Source organism: Nannobrachium achirus, assembly GCF_963921795.1.
Source record: "Nannobrachium achirus genome assembly, contig: SCAFFOLD_134, whole genome shotgun sequence".
NCBI lineage: Eukaryota > Metazoa > Chordata > Actinopteri > Myctophiformes > Myctophidae > Nannobrachium > Nannobrachium achirus.
Genome location: NW_027664553.1, coordinates 60,489 through 86,535, shown reverse-complemented (window position 1 = coordinate 86,535; position 26,047 = coordinate 60,489). Strand labels below are relative to the sequence as shown.

Sequence of the window (26,047 nt, the reverse complement as noted above, 5' to 3'; positions counted from 1 at the left end):
TCCAAATATGGAGTTCTGTGTCAGCCATTCCCACATATTTCAAATTAGTGACATACTACAAGGGGACAAATACTCATATTTGTTGATTATTTTGGTTTCTATGGTTACCAGATAAAGATATTTCACTTTGCACAATTTGTTGATTTTTAGTTGCTATGGTTACTTGATAAAGGCCTTTCACTCGTTTGTTGATATTTTGCCACACATGATCTCCAAATTTGGGCATGGTGCACAGTCACAGTGACATCATAGCTAGTGACATCACCAGCAGCGAAGCTAGCAGTGTGATTGCGGAGATATGAGCAGGGCAAAGGTGTGACGTGTGACGTGTGACCGACCGACCGACCGACCGACCGACCGACCGACCGACCGACCGACCGACCGACGGACGGCCGGTGGAGGTTTTCATTGCGACCGTAAGGTCGCAGTTTAGTACCAGTAAGACTCCCTAATCGGGAGATAAGCGACCGTTGGTCGCTTATCTCCACAAACAATATGTCAAAATCGTCTAGGAAGGATGGTGTGAGTCATGCTGGCAGTATGACATCACACCGTACACAAATGACCCTTATATAAGACCGGCATTATCTACCGACAGATTAGTAACAAGATGTCAAAATCGTTGAAGGTTGAATCTCCAGATATGGAGATAACCAACACATCCCTCCATATATGGAGATAACCGACGAATCTCACTAAGTCTGACCTCACAAGCTCCATATTTGGACACGAACAACATATAACTCCATATATAGAGACATAGCTGCTGACATCAGTATGACATCACACTGCTGACATCAGTATGACATCACACCGTACACAAATGACCCTTATATAAGACCGGCATTATCTACCAACAGATTAGATGCAAGCAGGGTCCGAGGCAGGTCATCACTGCCAGCATGACTCACACCATCGATTTTGACATATTGTTACTAATCTGTCAGTAGATAATGCCGGTCTTATATAAGGGTCATTTGTGTAAGGTGTGATGTCATACTGATTGCGACTTTTATGCCCAATTGCCCATATATGGAGATATCATCAGCCATGCCCTTTTATGCCCATATATGGAGATATCATCTGTCTGTCACTTCTATGTCCAAATATGGAGTTCTGTGTCAGCCATTCCCACATATTTCAAATTAGTGACATACTACAAGGGGACAAATACTCATATTTGTTGATTATTTTGGTTTCTATGGTTACCAGATAAAGATATTTCACTTTGCACAATTTGTTGATTTTTAGTTGCTATGGTTACTTGATAAAGGCCTTTCACTCGTTTGTTGATATTTTGCCACACATGATCTCCAAATTTGGGCATGGTGCACAGTCACAGTGACATCATAGCTAGTGACATCATCAGCAAAGGTGTGACGTGTGACGTGTGACCGACCGACCGACCGACCGACGGACGGACGGACGGCCGGTGGAGGTTTTCATAGTAAACTGCTCCCTGACGGTCGCAATCAAAACCTCCACCGGCCGTCCGTCCGTCGGTCGGTCGGTCGGTCGGTCGGTCACACGTCACACCTTTGCCCTGCTCATATCTGGGCTCGTTTGTGTATTGTATGACATCACGCCACATCATCGGCTGAGGACTGTGTGATGTCATCATATCTCCATATATGGAGACATAAGTTGCTCATGCCCAAATATGGGCTGGTGAGGTCAGACTTAGTGTGATGCGTAGGTTATCTCCATATATGGAGATTCAACTTCAATGAGTAACCATGGCAAATCACACCGTACACAAATGACCCTTATATAAGACCGGCATTATCTACCGACAGCTGCTATAAGCCAACCCTGGCGATAAGGTCTGAGTCGAAGAAATGCTTCTTTCCTGGTATAAGACCGGCATTGTCTGTCGTACATTTCGGTCAATTCCAGTGGGGATGCCATTGAAAAGTTAATCTAGTTGTACAAAGTAATCAAAGAATGGGTTGACTGGTAGGCTGGTTGACTGCTTTATCTGTGGAGAGTGTATGTCACTGAGAGTCCTTTTATAGCGATTGAAATCATGATGAGGTCACGATGAGTCATCTATGCCCAAATATAGATTTCTAGGTCAGATGGCCCATGGAGTTTGTGATGTCAAACCTAGCAACCCAATATAAACAAACCTGATGTCAGACCTGAAGTATCCTTTTATACCCATATATGGAGATACAGAGATCTCCATATATGGGCATATTAGAAAGCCCATATATGGGCATATACGGATGACATCAGGGATATCCATATATGGGCATAAAAGGGACAAGGGCTTACAGTTAAGAGATCTCCATATATGGGCATATCAGAAAGCCCATATATGTTCATATACTGATGACATCAGGAATATCCATATATGGGCATAAAAGGGACAAGGACTTACAGTTAAGAGATCTCCGGGCATAAAGGGACAAGGACTGTTACAGTAGATATAGAGATGTCCATATATGGGCATAAATGAACAAGGACTGACAAACACTGAGATCTCCATATAACCTATGGGAATATAAGGGACGAGGACAATGCGTAGCATTGTGAGCTTGTAGACCTATTTTCTAAATATTGTTGTACATTAAAAACTTGAAATGGGTCGTTCTGCATAGTACTTGGGATTTGTTGATGTAAATGTTCACATAGAGTGTAATAATTGGTAAAACCAACTTTTGGCCTATTTGTGGAGATAAGCGACCAACGGTCGCTTATCTCCCGATTAGGGAGTCTTACTGGTAGTAAACTGCTCCCTGACGGTCGCAATGAAAACCTCCACCGGCCGTCCGTCCGTCGGTCGGTCGGTCGGTCACACGTCACACGTCACACCTTTGCCCTGCTCATATCTCCGCATCAGTATATAGGGCTTGTTTGTTTATTGTATGACATCACGCCACATCATCAGCTGTGGACTCTGTGATGTCATCGTATCGCATCAGTATATAGGGCTTGTTTGTTTATTGTACCAGTAAGACTCCCTAATCGGGAGATACAAATAGGCCAAAAGTTTGTTTTACCAATTATTACACTCTATGTGAACATTTACATCAACAAATCCCAAGTACTATGCAGAACGACCCATTTCAAGTTTTTTAATGTACAACAATATTTAGAAAATAGGTCTACAAGCTCACAATGCTACGCATTGTCCTCGTCCCTTATATTCCCATAGGTTATATGGAGATCTCAGTGTTTGTCAGTCCTTGTTCATTTATGCCCATATATGGACATCTCTATATCTACTGTAACAGTCCTTGTCCCTTTATGCCCGGAGATCTCTTAACTGTAAGTCCTTGTCCCTTTTATGCCCATATATGGATATTCCTGATGTCATCAGTATATGAACATATATGGGCTTTCTGATATGCCCATATATGGAGATCTCTTAACTGTAAGCCCTTGTCCCTTTTATGCCCATATATGGATATCCCTGATGTCATCCGTATATGCCCATATATGGGCTTTCTAATATGCCCATATATGGAGATCTCTGTATCTCCATATATGGGTATAAAAGGATACTTCAGGTCTGACATCAGGTTTGTTTATATTGGGTTGCTAGGTTTGACATCACAAACTCCATGGGCCATCTGACCTAGAAATCTATATTTGGGCATAGATGACTCATCGTGACCTCATCATGATTTCAATCGCTATAAAAGGACTCTCAGTGACATACACTCTCCACAGATAAAGCAGTCAACCAGCCTACCAGTCAACCCATTCTTTGATTACTTTGTACAACTAGATTAACTTTTCAATGGCATCCCCACTGGAATTGACCAAAATGTACGACAGACAATGCCGGTCTTATACCAGGAAAGAAGCATTTCTTCGACTCAGACCTTATCGCCAGGGTTGGCTTATAGCAGCTGTCGGTAGATAATGCCGGTCTTATATAAGGGTCATTTGTGTACGGTGTGATTTGCCATGGTTACTCATTGAAGTTGAATCTCCATATATGGAGATAACCTACGCATCACACTAAGTCTGACCTCACCAGCCCATATTTGGGCATGAGCAACTTATGTCTCCATATATGGAGATATGATGACATCACACAGTCCTCAGCCGATGATGTGGCGTGATGTCATACAATACACAAACGAGCCCAGATATGAGCAGGGCAAAGGTGTGACGTGTGACGTGTGACCGACCGACCGACCGACCGACCGACCGACGGACGGACGGCCGGTGGAGGTTTTGATTGCGACCGTCAGGGAGCAGTTTACTACCAGTAAGACTCCCTAATCGGGAGATAAGCGACCGTTGGTCGCTTATCTCCACAAATATCACAACCTCCACCTCTCACGTCATACGGGTAGCCATAGTTACACCTGGAATGTTGAATCTCCATATATGGAGATAACCTACGCATCACACAAAGTCTGACCTCACCAGCCCATACTTGGGCATGGACGACTTATATCTCCATATACGGAGATGGCCATATATGGAGATACGATGACATCACAGAGTCCACAGCTGATGATGTGGCGTGATGTCATACAATACACAAACAAGCCCTATATAAAGGGGCAATTCTCACCAGGGAAGAGAGCATTGCCTGGAATGTTGAATCTCCATATATGGAGATAACCTACGCATCACACAAAGTCTGACCTCACCAGCCCATACTTGGGCATGGACGACTTATATCTCCATATACGGAGATAGCCATATATGGAGATACGATGACATCACAGAGTCCACAGCTGATGATGTGGCGTGATGTCATACAATAAACAAACAAGCCCTATATACTGATGCGATACGATGACATCACAGAGTCCACAGCTGATGATGTGGCGTGATGTCATACAATAAACAAACAAGCCCTATATACTGATGCGGAGATATGAGCAGGGCAAAGGTGTGACGTGTGACGTGTGACGTGTGACCGACCGACCGACCGACCGACCGACCGACCGACCGACCGACCGACGGCCGGTGGAGGTTTTCATAGTAAACTGCTCCCTGACGGTCGCAATGACATCACGCCACATCATCAGCTGTGGACTCTGTGATGTCATCGTATCTCCATATATGGCCATCTCCGTATATGGAGATATAAGTCGTCCATGCCCAAGTATGGGCTGGTGAGGTCAGACTTTGTGTGATGCGTAGGTTATCTCCATATATGGAGATTCAACATTCCAGGCAATGCTCTCTTCCCTGGTGAGAATTGCCCCTTTATATAGGGCTTGTTTGTGTATTGTATGACATCACGCCACATCATCAGCTGTGGACTCTGTGATGTCATCGTATCTCCATATATGGCCATCTCCGTATATGGAGATATAAGTCGTCCATGCCCAAGTATGGGCTGGTGAGGTCAGACTTTGTGTGATGCGTAGGTTATCTCCATATATGGAGATTCAACATTCCAGGTGTAACTATGGCTACCCGTATGACGTGAGAGGTGGAGGTTGTGATATTTGTGGAGATAAGCGACCAACGGTCGCTTATCTCCCGATTAGGGAGTCTTACTGGTACTAAACTGCGACCTTACGGTCGCAATAATAATAACCAGTAAGACTCCCTAATCAATATATTAATCATAATAATAACCAGTAAGACTCCCTAATCAATATATTAATCATAATAATAACCAGTAAGACTCCCTAATCAATATATTAATCATAATAATAACCAGTAAGACTCCCTAATCAGGAGATAAGCGACCGTCAGGTCACATACACAAACTTTAGAAGGCAATGGTAGCCAATCAGGAGGGAATAAGGGAAATGGGACACATCCATGTTGATGACATGACTTTAGAGATACTGTGTACCGCTTTGCGTGATTTTAGGGCTAAACCTGTATGAGCAGTGTCCAAAAATGTGTCGGCCTCGTGGTGGCGCTAGAAGAGGGCCATATGAGAAATGAGGGGTGGTGGTTGTGGTTTGGCAGCCAAGGAGTGTGTGTGTGTGTGTGTGTGTGTGTGTGTGTGTGTGTGTGTGTGTGTGTGTGTGTGTGTGTGTGTGTGTGTGTGTGTGTGTGTGCAAAGTTTGGCATGGATAGGAGCAACGGTGGCGGAGATATGAGTAGGGGAAAAGTGTGACGTGACGTGACGTGACGTGACGTGACGTGACGTGTGACAGACTGACAGCCGGTGGAGGTTTTGATAGTAACTGCGACCTGACGGTCCAATAAAATGGTAAATGGTGCATTTATATATATGGTAAATGGTGCATTTCTATAAATGGTAAATGGTTAATTTCTATAAATGGTAAATGGTGCATTTCTATAAATGGTAAATGGTGCATTTCTATAAATGGTAAATGGTGCATTTCTATAAATGGTAAATGGTGCATTTATATAAAATGGTAAATGGTGCATTTCTATAAATGGTAAATGGTGCATTTACCGTATATATATGGTAAATGGTGCATTTCTATAAATGGTAAATGGTGCATTTCTATAAAATGGTAAATGGTACATTTCTATAAATGGTAAATGGTGCATTTCTATAAAATGGTAAATGGTGCATTTATATATATGGTAAATGGTGCATTTCTATAAATGTTGAATGGTGCATTTCTATAAAATGGTAAATGGTGCATTTCTATAAATGGTAATGGTGCATTTCTATAAATGTTAAATGGTTTCATTTCTATGAATGGTAAATGGTGCATTTATATATCTGGTAAATGGTACATTTCTATAAATGGTAAATGGTGCATTTATATATATGGTAAATGGTGCATTTCTAGAAATAGTGCATTTCTAGAAATAGTGCATTTCTATAAATGGTAAATGGTGCATTTATATAAAATGGTAAATGGTGCATTTCTATAAATGGTAAATGGTGTATTTCTATAAATGGTAAATGGTGCATTCCTATAAAATGGTAAATGGTGCACTCCTATAAAATGGTAAATGGTGCATTTCTATAAAATGGTAAATGGTGCATTTCTATAAATGGTAAATGGTGCATTTCTATAAAACCTTTATCCAATACAGAGATTCATTACAAGGACTCTTCAACAGTAACTCAGAGAGCCCGGGATCGAACTGGGAACCCTCCGTGTTCTAATGACGGTTTCTCTACCCCTGAGCCACTGCCGCCTACACATGCACGCACGCACGCACGCACGCACGCACGCACGCACGCACGCACGCACGCACACACACACACACACACACACACACACACACACACACACACACACACACACAGTTGTATAAATTCCATCAAGTGAATTCACTTCTCCAAGCCTCAAGGTCCAACTGTAAAGTATACCTCCCTCCCCTCCTTTCTCCCTCCCCACTCTCTCTCTCTCTCTGGTATGTGATAGATAACATTCCATTCACCTGACTCTGTGTGTGTGTGTGTGTGTGTGTGTGTGTGTGTGTGTGTGTGTGTGTGTGTGTGTGTGTGTGTGTGTGTGTGTGTGTGTGTGTGTGTGTGTGTGTGTGCGCGCGTCCGTGTGAGAGAGAGTACAGCTCTACAACACAACTGCAGCTGAAATGATACAATTATTAGTAATTCATTGATTTATGAATTTTGTTTTATTGTATGTGTTTATTCATTATGTTTTGGCCCTTCTCATATCTCCACCACCGTTGCCCCTATCCATGCCAAACTTTGCACACACACTCCTTGGCTGCCAAACCACAACCTCCACCCCTCATTTCTGACATGGCCCTCTTCTAGCGCCACCATGAGGCCGATCTTTGTAAAACACGTTTTTGGACACTGCTCCTACAGATTTTGCCCTAAAATCCCACAAAGCGGTACACAGTATCTCTACAGTCATGTCATCAACATGGATCTGTCCCATTTCCCATATTCCCTCCTGGTTGGCTACCATTGCCTTCTGAAGTTTGTGTATGCGACGCACGCACGAAACGCACGCACGCACGCACGCACGCACGCACGCACGCACGCACGCACGCACGCACGCACGCACACACACACACACACACACACACACACACACACACACACACACACACACACACACACACACACACACACAGGATAGGGGTACTAGGGGTTAGGGTTGCGGTAGTCCCGCGTAGCCAGACAATTATTCCACAATCTCCGAATGATATATAGAGTCTGGAACGGCAGCTCCCGAACGGCGAGTATCGGAAGTAGCCGCTACTGCACTGAACTGTCGTCCCATTGGAAACATAACAGAAACACACTAGCTCAGACAGAGTCATTATAATGAACTGTAGTCCCATTGGAAACATAACAGAAACACACTAGCACAGACAGTCATTCTAATGAACTGTAGTCCCTTTGGAAACATAACAGAAACACACTAGCACAGACAGAGTCATTCTAATGAACTGTAGTCCCATTGGAAACATACCGGTAACAGAAGCACTAGCACAGACAGTCATTCTAATGAACTGTAGTCCCATTGGAAACATAACATAAACACTAGCACAGACAGTCATTATAATGAACTGTAGTCCCATTGGAAACATAACAGAAGCACACTAGCACATACAGTGATTATAATGAACTGTAGTCCCATTGGAAACATAACAGGAACATTAGCACAGACAGTCATTATAATGAACTGTAGTCCCATTGGAAACATAACAGAAACACACTAGCACAGACAGAGTCATTATAATGAACTGTAGTCCCATTGTAAACATAACAGAAGCACACTAGCACAGACAGTCATTATAATGAACTGTAGTCCCATTGTAAACATAACAGAAGCACACTAGCACAGACAGTCATTATAATGAACTGTAGTCCCATTGTAAACATAACAGAAGCACACTAGCACAGACAGTCATTATAATGAACTGTAGTCCCATTGGAAACATAACAGGAACATTAGCACAGACAGTCATTATAATGAACTGTAGTCCCATTGGAAACATAACAGAAACACACTCGCACAGACAGAGTCATTCGAGCGGCATATTCTAGTTATGGGTGTATAGTTTAAGAAAACATTTGAAAACATCATTGAAGTAACACCAACAACACCAGAGAAAGATGAAATAACGCCCAGAAAAATAATGAAAGGAGACAAAACTCTTCCAGCAGGACTTGTTATTGCTACTGTACCAAGGGAGCGGTTGCGTCACATCGACTTTATCTCGCACTCATCGTTTCTATTTCCGTGCCCCAGACTTTATGCCGGGAGCATTTGCAAATCGCGTTAGGCAACAGTCTGGCCACGTGAGACTAGGGTTGCGGTGGTCATGGGGTCATGGGTAGGGTCACTAACCTGTCTCGGGGGTCGATCCAGCTGGTTGATTGGTTGCGGTGGTCGATGTAATAAATCTTCCCGTCAAAGTCTCTGGCTTCCTCCCAGCCCTCAGGAAGGGGAAGCTCCTTCCTGGGCGTCCGACCAATCAGAGCCAGCTCCATCTGCTACTTCCTGTTCTACTTCCTGACGTCAGGCTAGTCTCCATGTACGCAACATGAACACAACACCTGCACTCTGCTGCTCCTAGTGGCTGGAGGGCTTCAACACACCTGTACTCCTGTTCCTATAGGCTGGAGGGGCTCCAAAACACCTGTTCCTATAGGCGGGAGGGCTCCAAAACACCTGTTCCTATAGGCGGGAGGGCTCCAAAACACCTGTACTCCTGTTCCTATAGGCGGGAGGGCTCTGTAGTCCAGGCGATGCGGCCGTGTGGGTCTCAGCTCTGCTACAATAGTTTGTAAGAAGTGTTTAGTCCGTTTACACCACCTTTACACCACCTTAGACCCACCGCCCATCCATCCACCCGGGCTATGGGAGCGTCTGCAACCACCACTAGCCTTCTACATCCACCCAGGCTATGGGAGTATAGGGGGAAGTGCAAACCAAATGTCTTGTTGAATGTTGTTCATGTGATGAAGAATGAGTGTCCTCCTCAACTGCTTTTTACATCAATGTTCCTCTTCTTAAACATTATTATTATTATTAATTATTATTATTAATTATGAAACATTGTTGGAGCCTCATTCAGCGTCCTGGAGTCATGTCTTCATCATCTTCATCATCATCAGTGATATAAATCAGCCCCACTAACCCTAACCCAGTAACATGAATATTAACATGCCATGAGGAGCAGACTAATAAAGGTATCTATCTATCTATCTATCTATCTATCTATCTATCACCTAGACTTATTAACATTAATAAGGTAATAAGGTAATAAAGGTATCTATCTATCACCTAGACTTATTAACATTAATAAGGTAATAAGGTAATAAAGGTATCTATCTATCACCTAGACGTATTAACATTAATAAGGTAATAAAGGTATCTATCTATCACCTAGACGTATTAACATTAATAAGGTAATAAGGTAATAAAGGTATCTATCTATCACCTAGACGTATTAACATTAATAAGGTAATAAGGTATCTATCTATCACCTAGACGTATTAACATTAATAAGGTAATAAGGTAATAAAGGTATCTATCTATCATATAGACTTATTAACATTAATAAGTCATAATCCATAACGTCGCCTTCCTGTCGCTTTTCAAAGGGACCGCCGATACAATGTTTCCAGCGGCAGCTCAGAGATGTTGCCTCTTTTAGAAGAGTCTGATCCTCATGTTGGAGAAACGGATACAACGTTGCACTATTTATTTATTCATGTATTTATTTATTGATCTGCTTTAAGCTCGTTGCACTTTGAGCTTTAATTCATCCGTGTTGAAAAGACAGAGTAGCAACAGTAGTTATGGAAACAATGCTATTATTATTGTTATTATAACACATATACAACTAATCAAGGGTATTATAGATCCGCTCTGGTTGTAGATAATGTATAATTATAATATTTATAATAATGTAGAATCGATCCAAACATGAAGGATTGATTTCTTTATTCCACAAACTTTCCCTGTTTGTTTGTTGTTCTCTGGAGTTCAAACCTTCCGGCCGTCCGTCCTTCCTTCCGTTCTGACGGGACACTTCCACGCGGACCCCCCGACCCGCGGACCACCAAACACGCGAACCCCCCAACGCACGGACCACCAAACGCCCGGTCCTCCGCGCAGTGAGCCCCGCTTCGCTTCCAAAAGTTGTCCGGACCTCGGATCAGGAGACGCGGATCGAGTCGGACGATCAACCGCTGAAAACAACCGAGAAACACACACACACACACACACACACACACACACACACACACACACACACACACACACACACACACACACACACACACACACACACACACACACTCAGGCCTCCATGTTCACTAGCCTAGCAGTCAGGGTTGCCAGGTGTAGAGGAAAACAAGCCCCAAAAAAAGAAGAATAAAACTTAAAAGGTTTTTAAATCTGGAACAGATTTCAACATTTCGGTGTTGTTCTGGCGCCACATACAGGGGACCTATTTGCCTATTGGCTGTCGTGGCCCCCCAGACAATGGGGGGGAAGGGGGGAAAAGAACTGCATTAGAGCCAATCGCAGGCGAGTTTAACGCTCCTCCAGACTATGGGTTACAAACGGCAACGGGAGCCAGAGAGAAAAGACTCTGCAGCTGTAGATCGGCTATCATTCTTTGTGTTATGCAACCAAATGTTTATTATACAGAGAGAATCATACACGTGTTGGACAATAAAAACATTGACAGCCAGGGGGAAAGAAATCCATGAAGGACACGGAATGCAATCGTTCACTCGCCGTTGGAAAATTGACTTATTAGACTATTCTGGATGTGTGGCTAACGGCTAACGCTAACGTTAGCTAGCGCTAGCTGCAGGCTAACGCAGGCATGTTATACACAATTACTCATGGAATAAAACGGCGACCCAACTCTATGTTTGCTCTTCTACAAGCTCACAACGCGAGGAGGTTAAGTCTGTCAGAACCGTCAGATTATCTTCTGACTGAAGTTACACAAACACTGATTATGCTACATTTAGCACTGTTAGCCCGACCAATTTAGATAGGGCACGAGTGACGGTGTTGCGCACACTTCAACCTCGTGTTGAGCAGTTAAACCTATTTTCTACGTACGTCTACAAAAACGTTCATATTTCAAAGATAAAGTGCTTACTGAAGTCTCACAGATGTCACAGTATGGTACGCTCAAGCAGAATTACCCGTATCTTTCGTATTGTTTAATAAACAGCATTTTAATCCGATCAGACGTCATTTTCTGTTGTTTTTCAGCCATGCGACCCCATCGGTTGCGAGGTGTACTGCACTTAGATACATTAATACCTTTTTAGGGAAACGACGACCGATCGGATTAAAATGCTCCTCTTTAAATAATACGATCATTACGGGACATTCTGCTGGAGCGTACCCTATGGTGACACATATATGTGAGCCTTCACTAAGCAATTTATCTTTGTAATCTGACCGTTTGTGTAGACGTACGTAGCAAATTGGTTAAACTGCTCAACAGCAGATTGTGTTGAATTCACGGTTGGCGCAGCGTAGCGTCTTTACATTTAGCCCAATAATGCTAATCTACAAAGCAATCCATCATGAATGACAAGCCTATACTATTGTTGCATTTAGGCTCTTTATTAAACTATAAGCCTGTGTTTTATTGCTACACAATAATGGTAAATAAAGTAGCTTACTCTAAAATAATCCATCCATCCATCCATCCATCTTCAACCGCTTATCCAGCATCGGGTCACTGGGGTAACAGTTCCAACTGAGATTTCTAGAGTTCCTTAATAATAATAATTAAAATAAACAATACTAATGATTATAATTGCGACCGTCAGGTCGCAGTTACCATGAAAACCTCCACCGCCTGTCTGTCTGTCCGTCAGTCTGTCTGTCACGTCACATCACACTTTTTTGCCCCTATCCATGTGAAATTTTCCACACACAATCCTTATCTGCCAATCCACAACCTCCACCCTTCCAGGGACCCCCGCAGCTCCAGGGACCCCCGCCAAATTTTTTAAAACACATTTTTGAATACTGCTCCTACAGTTTTTGCCCTAAAATCACACAAATCGCTACACAGTATGTCTGACACTTATCTCATCGACATGGATCTGTCCCATATAGCGCCACCATCAGGTCAATTTTTTAACACATTTTTGGACCTAAACTTCTTTTTTTTTCTAAAAAAAAAAATTTTTCAAACTTTTTTTTTTTTCTAAAATGTTTTTTTTCAAACTTTTTTTACACTAACTTCAACACACCAATCCTCCAGATTTTATATTGACTGTGTCAATTCTTGTTTGTTTATAAATGATTGGATAACAGGTTTTATGTTCATAAATGATTGGATAACAGGTTTTGTGTTTATAAATGATTGGATAACAGGTTTTATGTTCATAAATGATTGGATAACAGGTTTTGTGTTTATAAATGATTGGATAACAGGTTTTATGTTCATAAATGATTGGATAACAGGTTTTGTGTTTATAAATGATTGGATAACAGGTTTTGTAGCAATTTATTAGACCTGAAGTGCAAATGTTCAATCATCTAAGGAGATCACGGCTAAAAGCTTTTAACAGCACTATTTCTTTATTTAAGCTCATGGTTTATTAACTCTGTTCTAACATGTTCTAAAAGCTTTTAACAGCACTACTTCTTTCTTCATGGTGTATTAACTATTATTAACTATGTAAATAATTCAATCAGCAATCAATCAATCAATAAATCAATCAATCAATCAAACCTACTGTCCCTTACAGTAAACGTTCATTTAACGTATTAACACTGTGTTCTTCACCCAGAGTCCCCGACGGTACATTTTGATTCAGGGTGCGTTGGGAAACCCGCACCGGGTGTGATTTAGGGTGCGTTGGGAAACCCGCACCGGGTGTGTGCTCAGTGTAGATAGATAGATAGATAGATAGATAGATAGATAGATAGATAGATAGATAGATAGCTAGATACCTTTATTATCCCACGGGGGAAATTCAGTTGCCCAGAGGCAGCACAGCAGTTAAGGTTACAAGTTACAGAGAAGTAAGAAAAAGAAAAAGAGTACTGTAGTATAAAGTCCAAAGATCAAGCACAAAAAAAGATAAATAAAACATAAAGTGTCGAAAGCTATTGCAAAAAGAGAAGAAGAATATATACATAAAGTGACCACGAAACATTCACCGCTCAAATAAGTGACTCGTCACACACCCAAAAAAGCTATACTCAAGCATAACTTAGCAAACAGTGCCAAACAAAAGAGTGCACATAACAGTCACTGCTAGTCAATGCAGTCATGCAACACAAGTATCACACCGCCATATCAACACCGCAATAATACAGTACAACCAACACAACCCAATAAATAGTGCAGGGCCTGAAAAAAAGTGACCAAAGTCAGTGCAAATAAGTCAAGAATATACATGTATTTCTCCTTTTAAAGCAATAGTGGGAGCCACAGCAAGACACCACAGCAACCCTCTAAAAGTACGTTAGAGGTCAGAGTCAGTACAACTTTTGTTCCAGTAGTGCAAGGTAACAGTTGTCCGTAATCCAATTAGGCCTCGGCAAGCGACCATCATGAGTCTGGTTGTATTGCTTGAGAGCGATCAGCACAAAGGACTTTCCAAGTCTTTCGCACCTCCGTCCTGGGTAGCGGAAACGGTTGTTTCCTCTCATACTCCAGTAACCAATGATCTCAGGGTAGAGGGGATGGGAGGAGTTCTCCAAGATGGCGACCAGCTTCCTAGCTGTACGCACCCTGGCTATTTCCTCCACCCCCTGTAAGGAGGACCCAACGACAGAGCCTGCCTTCCTCACCAGTCTGTTGAGGTTGGCAGTGTCACCCGCTCTGTTGTTGCCCCCCCAGCAAGATATTCCAAAAAAGAGAACACTAGCCATAACTGACTGGTAGAACATCTGAAGCATCTTGTTGCACACTCCAAACGATCTCAGTCTTCTCAGGAGGAACAGCCTGCTCTTCCCCTTGCTGAGGATCGCTTCAGCGTTGTCAGACCAGTCCAAAGAGCTGTTCAGTGAGTTGTCCACAAACTCCACCACCTCTCCGTTTATGGTGCTAGGCACCGGGGGAACACGATTAGTCCTACGAAAGTCCACGACCATCTCCTTGGTCTTGCTAGCATTAAGCCGGAGATGGTTGGCCTCGCTCCACTGCACAAAGTCCTTCACCACACCATCATGCTCAGACGTGTTTTCACCGGAGATCTGGCTGACCACCACAGTATCATCTGAGAACTTCTGTAGATGACAGGTCTTGGAGTTGAAGCAGAAATCAGAGGTGTAGAGAGTGAACAGGAAAGGAGAGAGTACAGTACCCTGCGGTGCACCCGTATTGCTCGCCAGCACATCAGATCTACAGTTCTGCAGCCTCACCTACTGCGGTCTGCCGGAGAGGTAGTCCGTAATCCATGTAACCAGGCCCCTTTCCACCCCCATCAGCACGAGCTTCTCCGCAAGCAGAAGAGGCTGGATAGTGTTGAAGGCGCTGGAGAAGTCAAAAAACATGATTCTGACTGTGCAGCCCAGATCTTCGAGGTGGGAGAGGGCCTTGTTGAGCATGTAGGTGATGGCGTAGTCGACCCCGATGTTGGCCTGATAGGCAAACTGAAGGGGGTCCAGATGTTCACTAACTTTTGGTCTCAGATGGTTCAATACCAGCCGCTCAAAGACCTTCATGACCTGTGAGGTTCAAAGCAACTGGTCTGTAGTCATTTAAGACAGAGGGACGTGTAGTGAGTGCAGTGAGCGCAGTGGGCGTGACGTTGTAGAGTGCGTTCAGTGTGGCTTATTTACCAACGACCAGTTTTAAGAGGCAGCTGTGAGCTTTTTCACTCTGAACTCTGAAGGTAAACTTTCTGAAAAGCAGCAGTTGCTAACGTAACGTTGATATTGAAAGGAGATGTAATTCATAACATTGGCATACCTGCTGTTAGTTTACACGTTGATGCGTGTGAAACAATCAAGCCCAAACGACCAATCGGTCCAGTCGGTGAGTGCGTGCACTCAGCACACCAGTGCACCGCGCACTGGATTTCCGAACGACAACGCACCAAGTGCACCGAATAAACGAACGACAACATGGCCCACCAGTACGTTGAGTGCGCATTTCCGAACGCACCCTTAGTGTCGGGCAGCGATGTGTGTGCATGGCTTCATCCACAGTAACACACTGTAGGGCTCTATTATGATCCAGGTCTTATGCCTTATGCCTTAACTTCTTTGCCTTTTTTTGACTATTTTGAAAAACATTTTTAAATACTTCAAATGCTGATCTAGATCAGCACGTTGTGAGCTTGCAGATCAGCTATTTGAAATATTAAAAAAGATATGTCTATATAGTAAAAAAAGGCAAAGAAGTTAAGGCATAAGGCATAAGACCTGGGTCATAATAGAGTGAGTGTCTGTCTGTAACAGCGTTTCTCCTCAGTGGCTGGAGCAATTGATCTGAAATCACATCACCATTAGCATATGAACACACCTGACATAACTGTGAAGCCCGTCACAAATCATATGCTGTATATTAGCATTTTTATGGTGTATCTATTCTGCATCTAGCATGAGGCATATCTATTCTGCATCTAGCATGAGGCAACATGTTTAGGGGTGTCTGGCCCTGTTACATATGTTGTCCAAAAATCATGCAGATCGGTACACAGTATCTCTGTAGCCATTAAACAAAACGGGTATTTCTTACATTGATGCTCCTACATATTATCATGCAAGCACCAGTTACTTTCCATCCCTCATATACTGTGTGCACAGTGCACATCCCATAACCCACACACTGCACATCATTTCGGAGCTCATATCTTTGAACGGGTAAGGGCTAGTATTAATAATTAATGGTGGGACGTGGATTGGGGTTTGGGGCACAAAGATGCAGCATTGTGTTTTTCTCCCATGCACACGCAGCACACTTTTATTACTTGAAGAAGATTCTGGACTGTATTATTTGTCTTTGTTCCAATCAGAGACGTGCTGGCCATTGGGAAAAGCGGGACAACTCCCGAACGGCTGGTTCATTCCAGGCCGGCCATTAGAAAAAATAAATAAAAAAATGTCGGCCTTCGTTCCATTTTGGGGGCTGGGCGGCCAACAAAGTAAATTGTCACTGTCAGGCAGAAACCTCCTATCTCCAAGTTTCAAATTTGTACATTTTTTTCGCAAAGAAAAGCCCTGCTTCATCATACAAGGCCGTTGCACAAAAGTAGTGAAAAAAGCAGATCTACAAGCACACCGCGAGGCGTTTTGTGCTTGTAGATCGGCTGTTTTCACTAGTTTAAATACGTTTTTAAATGATAAATACAAAACAAACGGTTTTGGACATACAAGGTTTCCACCCGACAACGACAAAATATAACTCATGTAATTGGCCCACTGGCTTGTCACTTGTCATGATCTGAAATGGCAAGTCTTTGAGTAGCAGTAACGTGCAATGAGGGCCTCTCCAAACTCTTTTTCCCGGGCTGAATCAGGGGCCCAGCATGTCCCTGGTTCCAATGATAACGAGCACAGGTCTCCACCAGCCACGCGTCCTGGTGGTGCTATAATAGGCCAATGTAAAAAGGGTGGCATGTCGCATGTGTTCTTCACCAATCTTAGACATTTCATGGCGCCACCATGAGGCTGAACATTTTGTAGTGTAATTTCTTCCTTGGCCTTTTGCGAATGTGCGTGCACAATTTCATTACAATTGCACGCTGTGTTTGATTTGAGGTATTTTGTTTGAAACGGATCAATCCTGCAAAGTTTGGAGGCCAATCTTAGCCAATCAGGATGGAATATTTAATATGGGACAGATCCGTCTTGATCATATGACTGTAGAGATACTGTGTACGGATTTTTGTTAATTTAGGGTAAAATCTGAAGGAGTAATATCCAAAAATGTGTCTTACATAAGTCGGCCTCCTGGTGGCGCTATAAAAGGCTGATGTGAAAAATGCAAGGAAATGTTTTTTCCTTGGCCTATAGGGAGTGCGCTTACAAAGTTTGAAACTGATCGGTGGAGTTATAGGTTGGTTATAATTGGCCTGTTATAGCGCCACCATGAGGCTGATTTAAAAAAATGTGAAGTGGCATTTCTTCCTCGGCCTAGTGGGAATGTGTGTGCGCGATTTCATGTCAATTGCACTCCGCGTTTGTGATTTGAGGCATTTTGTCCAAAATGGACCAATCTTACAAACTTTGAAAGCCAATCTCAGCCAATCAGCATGGAATATGGACAATCAGACAGATCCGTGTCGATCACATGACTGTAGAGATACTGTCTACCGATTTGCGTGATTTTTGGACAAAATCTGTAGGAGTACTGGCCATAAGGTAGTTTTGCACAAATTGGCCTCCTGGTGGCGCTAGAACAGGCCCATGTGAAAAATGTGGGGCAGAGGTTCTGAATTGGCATCCAGGGAGTGCGCATACAAAGTTTGCAACTGATGGGTGGAGTTATAGGTAAAACCACAAATCGGCCTGTTATAGCGCCACCATGAGGCTGATTTAAAAAAGATTAAGTGGCATTTCTTCCTCGGCCTAGTGGGAACGTGTGTGTGCGATTTCATGATAATTGCACTTTGCGTTTGTGATTTGAGGCATTTTGTTCAAAACGGAGCAATCCAGCAAACTTTGGAAGCCAATTGTAGCAAATCAGGATGGAATATAGAAAATCGGACGTTGATCACATGACTGTAGAGATACTGTCTACCGATTTGTAGGATTTTTGGACAAAATCTGTAGGAGTAGTGTACAGAAATGTGTTTTGCAAACATCGGCCTCATGGTGGCGCTAGAACAGGGCCATTTGAAAAACGTGGGGCAGAGGTTCTGAATTGGCATCCAGGGAGTGTGTGTGCTCAGTTTGGCAGCGATCGGGCCAACGGCGCCGGAGATTAGCTGTACACTCTGGTCACCAATGACATTCTAATTGCCTTGGACAATAAAAGACATTGTGCCGCCCTCTTTGTGGACTTATCAAAAGCGTTTGATACAGTAAATCACATCATACTTATTCAGAAATTGCGCAACATTGGCTGTAGCGAAGGAGCCTCTAAATCAGACCTGGGCATTGTGCGGCCACATGTGGATGGACACAATGCGTACACCAGCACGTGTGTGTGATCATTGGAACGTTGTCTCAATAACAAGCAGGTGGTCAGACTGGTCACACGTCAAGACGTCCTGCCTTACCTTACTGGCTAAAGTGGTTAAAAAAAAGTCGATGCCGAATGCATTGACTTGTTTTCAACAAAAATTGGACTGCTAAGTATTTATTTACTGAAGGCGGAGGAAAAGCTGAGTGTTTAGTTTGTGGGGTGCACATCTTGCAGGGAGCAATGTCTTTTGGCCCTCCACAATATTTTCTGTTGTTCATGTGGTCCCAGGGAAAACAATAATTGCCCACCCCAGCTCTAAATGGTTTAATAGTTATTTATGCAATAGGTCTCAGTCTGTGAAGTCAGCTCTAAATGGTTTAATAGTTATTTATGCAATAGGTCTCAGTCTGTGAAGTCAGGCAGCATTCAATCTGAGTTCCGTCCTGTCGACATGGGTGTCCCCCAGGGCTCCATTTTAGGACCTGTCCTTTTTACTATTTATATTAATAATATTATTTCTTCACTTAATAATGATTGCCACGATCATATATTGTGTGGCTGACTCAGCCCAGCTTGCCACCAAGAACTTACAACTTGCTTGTAATGCTCTCCAGGTTGCCCTGGTTGAGCTTAGGCTGCTTTTAAATGCAAGCTAAACCAAGTTCATGGTATTCACTAGGGCTGAAGCTACCACCAGGGACAACTTAGCCATTATTTCCTCGAGTGGCTCTTCTATCGAGAGGGTCTCAGAGTATAAATACCTGGGGATCTGGCTTGATGAGAAATTATCGTTTAAATTTCATATTGAAAATCTTATTACTAAACTGAGACAAAAGATCGGGTTTCTTTATAGAAACAAAGCATGCTTTCCTGCATCCTGTAAAAAGACTATTATTGAAGCTACTTTTCTCTCTGTTTTAGATTATGGAGACATTATATATAGGATTGCTTCTCCTTCAACTTTAAAGCGCCTTGACACTGTGTACCACTCAGCACTAAGATGGATCACTGGTGACAGCTATGGAACCCACCATTGTACACTCTATGGGAACTCAGGTTTATCCTCCTTATCTGAGAGGCGTGATAAACACTGGTATCTTTTTATTTTTAAAGCTCTCTCAGGATTGCTCCCCCCTTATATTTGTTCAATGCTGAATCTGGACCCTAGTCCCTATCAGACGCGCTCAAGCGACATTTTGACGCTCAAGGTTCCATTTGCTCATACAGAGCTTGGCAAGGCAGCATTTTCTATCAGTGCTCCACTTGGGGGTCAGTTCTCCATTCCTAAAAGTGCCATTCCTACCCACTGCCATTCCTACTGAGGTTAGGGTTAGGGTTAGGGTTAGGGTTTGGGTTAGGGTTAGGGTTTGGGTTAGGGTTAGGGTTAGGGGTTAGGGTTAGGGTTAGGGTTTGGGTTAGGGTTAGGGTTAGGGTTAGGGATGGCAGTAGGAATGGCAGTGGGTAGGAATGGCACTTTTAGGAATGGAACAAGCTCCAAAAATCATTATAAATAAAATATCTGCCGGCCTTAGGCCATTTTAGGATGCTGGTTTCTAACACCTTTGTTCTAAACTGTATATGTTTTAATTCATTTAGCTTTTAGTTTCTTGAACTTTCTACAATTTTCAAGTATTCTCTTTTTGATTTTTCAAATGATGTCTGTAAATGTATACATGTATATGTTGTTGTTCATTGTTGTACAATCTCAGTTGCGTTGTAAATGAGTGCTTGTGCTCAATTGTATTTCCGAGTCTAAATGAAGGTAACAAACAAACAAACAAACAAACTTGGAGGACGGACGGACGGACGGACGGACGGACAGGGGCGAAAACATACTCTCCCCCTGCCTTCGGCTGGTGGAGACAATAAACGTGCATAAAGCAAGCATTTGTCAACTCATGGTGATAAGAGTATTTAAAACTTACAAAAGATCTGTTTAAGGTAGATTTAGATCTGATACAGAAAATATGCAATTAATCATGATTAACTATGGACTTAATGGTTTGATTGATTGAAGACTTTATTAGAAGTTTGCATAGGAAAAGGTACAGTTTCATGACGGTACAGTTCACTGGTACAAGGTCTACTAAAAGGAGATCCATGAAAAGACTAAGCTTATTTCCACTGGAAACCATTGAAGTATCTCATATAACATTGAATGACAGACAAATAGAACACAGTACTATGCAGTAGATATGTAAAGAAAAAAAAAAAAAAAACAGTAAGTCTAAATAAACAGTATATACAAAGAAGGGGCAGGGGAGGGTAGGGTTGGGCTAGGTTAGTTTTTTACCAGTTGCGAATGGCTGCTGCCTGTAAGTGATTCTTCAGGGCAATTTTAAAGGATGCTAGTGATCCACACTCCTTTATGACCTTCGGTAAGGCTTTCCACATTTTGGTGGTAGGCCTATAGCAGAAAAAAGAGTTTGACCCTTTGTTGGTTTTGACTCTGGGTTGAAAGTGATCTGTGGCGCTGCCTCTGGTGTTGTAATTATGGACATCCTTAACGTTTATAAAGTATTTTGACAGGTACTTGGGTATCATAGTGGTGTAGTGTATCTTGTACACCAGGCCCATTGCAAGTTGCTGTACTCTGTCATCTACTCTGAGCCACCCCACTCTTAACTGGTGAGTAGCGGTGAGGTGAGTCTGATAGGGAAGGTGAAGTAGGACCCTAATTAGTTTATTTTGGGCTGTTTGGAGTTTAGTTTTCAGGGCTTGTGGGGCTTCACGATACCATACGTGGACTCCGTAGTCAAAGAGGGGCTGGATTATTGCACCAGCTATGGTCTTCAGTGTGTTGAAATTGACCATTGGGGCGATCCTCTGTAGGAAACGAGTTCGTTGGTTGATTTTATTTATTACTTTAGAAGTCATCTTTTCACTGGAAAGATTAGCTTCAAGGATACATCCTAAGTAAGAGATTTCGTTTTTTCGTGTTATGACCTTGTCACCCACTTTGATTGTGAAGTTATCGACTTTTTTGAGGTTATGATTTGATCCAAAGAGGATGGACTCAGTTTTTCCCAGGTGAATTGATAATTTGTTGTCATTAAGCCATGTGCAGATCTTACTTAGTTCAGAGTTAAGTGTCTTTTCAACCTGCAAGTGGTCCTTGCCCGAGACTAGGAGAGCCGAGTCATCCGCGAACAGGAACAGGTTGCAGTCACAAGCAGATGCCATGTCGTTCACGTATATTAGGAACAACAGAGGTCCCAGTATGCTACCTTGAGGAACACCACAGCTTACTGGGAGGGGGGGGGGACAGGGTACCGTTAATCTCCACCACCTGTTCCCTCCCCACCAGGTAAGATTGAGTGTGAGGTGTGTGTGTGTGTGTGTGTGTGTGTGTGTGTGTGTGTGTGTGTGTGTGTGTGTGCGTGTGCGTGTGCGTGTGCGTGTGCTTGCGTGCGTGCGTGCGTGCGTGTGTGTGTTTGCCTCTCCCTGTAACTCCCAGCAACAACAAAACAAGTTGCTTATAATAAGCTGATTTGGCAACACGGAGACAGGGCGGGGCTTATTACACCACGTATGAGCAGGTTGCGCGAACACACACACACACACACACACACACACACACACACAGTCTGTCTGCCTAATGATTAAACTAAAGACTAGTTTCACGTTTATTATTGAGTTATGGTTTATCACATCATATCACCTCAGATCAATTTATAGATCTGTCATTGACTTGAATCTTTAACAAAACTTAAAACATTAATTATATTTCCGCATGTTAATGATCTTTATAACTCTAACCCACCACTAGGCTGGACATCTGGTTCCATAGTGTAGCGGTTATCACGTCTGCTTTACACGCAGAAGGTCCTGGGTTCGAGCCCCAGTGGAACCAGCTTATTTTTTCACGTCGGAGCCAATACAATACAATACATTAACATTACAGTAGAATACGTCATTTACCATAGAAGCTAACATCTGGATTAACATTTGGAACTGGGGAGACATCACAATAGCAATTATATGATAATAATACAACAATATTATATTTATAAACATATAATCATTTAGCTCAGTAAAACAAATGACTTAAAAGATTAATAGTGTAGCGTTTAACAGGTAACACGTCTATGGGGCAGTCCAGTCCAGTCCAGTCAGAGGATCGCCCCAATGGTCAACTTCAACACACTGAAGACCATAGCTGGTGCAATAATCCAGCCCCTCTTTGACTATGGAGTCCACGTATGGTATCGTGACGCCCCACAAGCCCTAAAAACTAAACTCCAAACAGCCCAAAATAAACTAATTAGGGTCCTGCTTAACCTTCCCAATCAGACTCACCTCACCGCTACTCACCAGTTAAGAGTGGGGTGGCTCAGAGTAGATGACAGAGTACAGCAACTTGCAATGGGCCTGGTGTACAAGATACACTACACCACTATGATACCCAAGTACCTGTCAAAATACTTTATAAACGTTAAGGATGTCCATAATTACAACACCAGAGGCAGTGCCACAGATCACGTTCAACCCAGAGTCAACTCAAAGAAAGGGTCGAACTCGTTCTTCTGCTACACCACAAAAATGTGGAATGCCTTACCGAAGGCCATAAAGGAGTGTGGATCACTAGCATCCTTTAAAATTGCCCTAAAAAACCACTTACAGGCAGCAGCCGTTCACAACTGGTAAAAACCTAGCCCAACCCTACCCTCCCTGCCCCTTCCTTGTATATACTGTACATACTGATTGTTTAGACTTACTGTTACCTGCCCCTTCCTTGTATATATTATATATACTGTACTTACTGATTGTATAGACCTACTGTTTTCTTTTTTTCTTTACATATCTACTGCATAGTACTGTGTTCTATTTGTCTGTCATTCAATGTTATATGAGATACTTTAATGGTTTCCTGTTGAAATAAGCTTAGTCTTTTCATGGATCTCCTTTTAGTAGACCTTGTACCAGTGAACTGTACCGTCATGAATCTGTACATTTTCCTATGCAAACTTCTAATAAAGCCTTCAATCAATCAAAACCAGTCCCCTCAAAAAGGGAACAAAGCAATAGATAAAGTGGAGATGCCGGGGATTGAACCCGGGGCCTCATACATGCGAAGCATGCGCTCTACCACTGAGCTACATCCCCACGTGACAACAACTGCACTCCGCTGTTGTTGTTATAAGCGACACAACAGAATTCAAATGAGCTTTATTGGCATGAGAAAACATACGTTTGCATTGCCAAAGCAAGTTTCAAAATTAATAAAAACAGCTGAAAAAGGGGAACATACTGTATATAGCCTACAGTTGGAGGGGGTACAGCATTGTGTAAACAGAGCTATGTCGCATTGTGTAATTTTATACAGGAAAAGCTTTTGGAACAAATAGCAGCATTATTTTTTTCTCAATAAAATTTAGATAGTAAGCTTACTATGATCTCCTTTTAGTTGACCTTGTACCAGTGAACTGTACTGTCATGAAACTACTTTTTCCTACTGCAACCTTACTTCAATCAATCAATCAATCAATCAATCAATCAATTGTAAATGACAGTTAACTATTTATAATGTAACTGACAGTGTGATAAATGTAAATTACATTTAACTATTTATAATGTAACTGACAGTGTGATAAATGTAAATTACATTTAACTATTTATAATGTAACTGACAGTGTGATAAATGTAAATTACATTTAACTATTTATAATGTAACTGACAGTGTGATAAATGTAAATTACATTTAACTATTTATAATGTAACTGACAGTGTGATAAATGTAAATTACATTTAACTATTTATAATGTAACTGACAGTGTGATAATGTCAGTGTTCATGTTTAAAGCGCTTTGTTCATCTGATTATATATATATATAATATATATATAATAATATATATAGAATATAATAATAATTTAGATAATATAAGAAAAATATATCAGATTTTAAATGCATTTAAAGGACCTACACCATGAACTTTCACTTTTTCTATTTTAAAACCTTTTTTTGGGGTACCACTGGCACCTTCTATCCTCACAAAGTCCTATTTCTGACCGTTGTGTCTTTCTCTGGTTTTGGGCAGACAGAGATGAAAAGCTTTCCACGGGTTCTCAGAACAGTGCTGTTCTGAGAGTTGACGAGAGTGACGTCACTCTCGTTTCCCGTTTTTTTTTCAGTCAAAAAAAAAAAATTTAAAAAAAAAATCTTTTTTTCAATTTTTTTTTTTTCAAAACTTTTTTTTTTCTTAAAAAAAATGCAATGCAGTCAAAAAAAAATTAAAAAAAAAAAAAAAAATGTTCAAAACATTTTTTTTCAAAACTTAAAAAAAAAAATGTTTTCAAAATTTTTTCAAAAAACTTTTTTTTCAAAAAACTTATTTTTTTCAAAAAAAAATTTTTTCAAAAAACTTTTTTTTTTCAAAACATTTTTTTTTTCAAAAAACTTTTTTTTTTCTGGAAAAACCCCACTAGATGCGCCCCTGAGCAAACAGAGGCCGTTTTGGTATTGCAGCTGGAGAGCCTCATTATAGTTGAGCTAGAACAAACAAAAAGAATGGTCAGAGTGTTTTTTGAGGGTTAAAACCTGTCTAAGACTCAATTTTGAGCATATATTTATACAAAAAATATAGTTTTAAAAGCGTGGTGTAGGCCCTTTAAAGGTAGCAGCTTTGTTTCATACTGTATGTACAGTAGGTCTAGATGTTTATACTGTATGTACAGTAGATGTTTCATACTGTATGTACAGTAGGTCTAGATGTTTCATACTGTATGTACAGTAGATGTTTCATACTGTATGTACAGTAGATGTTTCATACTGTATGTACAGTAGGTCTAGATGTCAATCCATGGTTTGTAGTCCTTAGGCTGGTTGTGTTCCTAGCCATCTTCTTTTATTCTTTTATTAGGCCTATTTACTTCAATGTCTTTTACACCATGGTTGGTCAGTCAGTCAGTCAGTCAGTCAGTCAGTCAGTCAGTCAGTCAGTCAGTCAGTCAGTGATTACACCCCTCTCATTTCTGAAAACATTTAATTAGACCTATATCTGCCTGCTTTGTTCCCTATGGAGACACAAAGAGCCTGCTTTGTTCCCTATGGAGACACAAAGAGCCTGCTTTGTTCCCTATGGAGATCAAGAGTCTCAAATGATTGGCTTGGGAATGCGA

At 41.9% G+C, this 26,047-nt stretch overlaps 1 protein-coding gene across 1 annotated transcript in view; it reads right to left on the bottom strand.

The window, feature by feature from the left end:
• The window catches only part of wwc1 (WW and C2 domain containing 1), a 101,501-nt gene extending 90,548 nt beyond the window's left edge, over positions 1-10,953 (bottom strand). The window contains exon 1 of the mRNA XM_080755238.1: positions 9,194-10,953. Coding sequence (XP_080611364.1) covers positions 9,194-9,340 — 147 coding nt within the window. The 5' untranslated portion in view covers positions 9,341-10,953. The remainder of the gene's footprint in view (positions 1-9,193) is intronic.
• Positions 10,954-26,047: the final 15,094 nt, after the last annotated feature.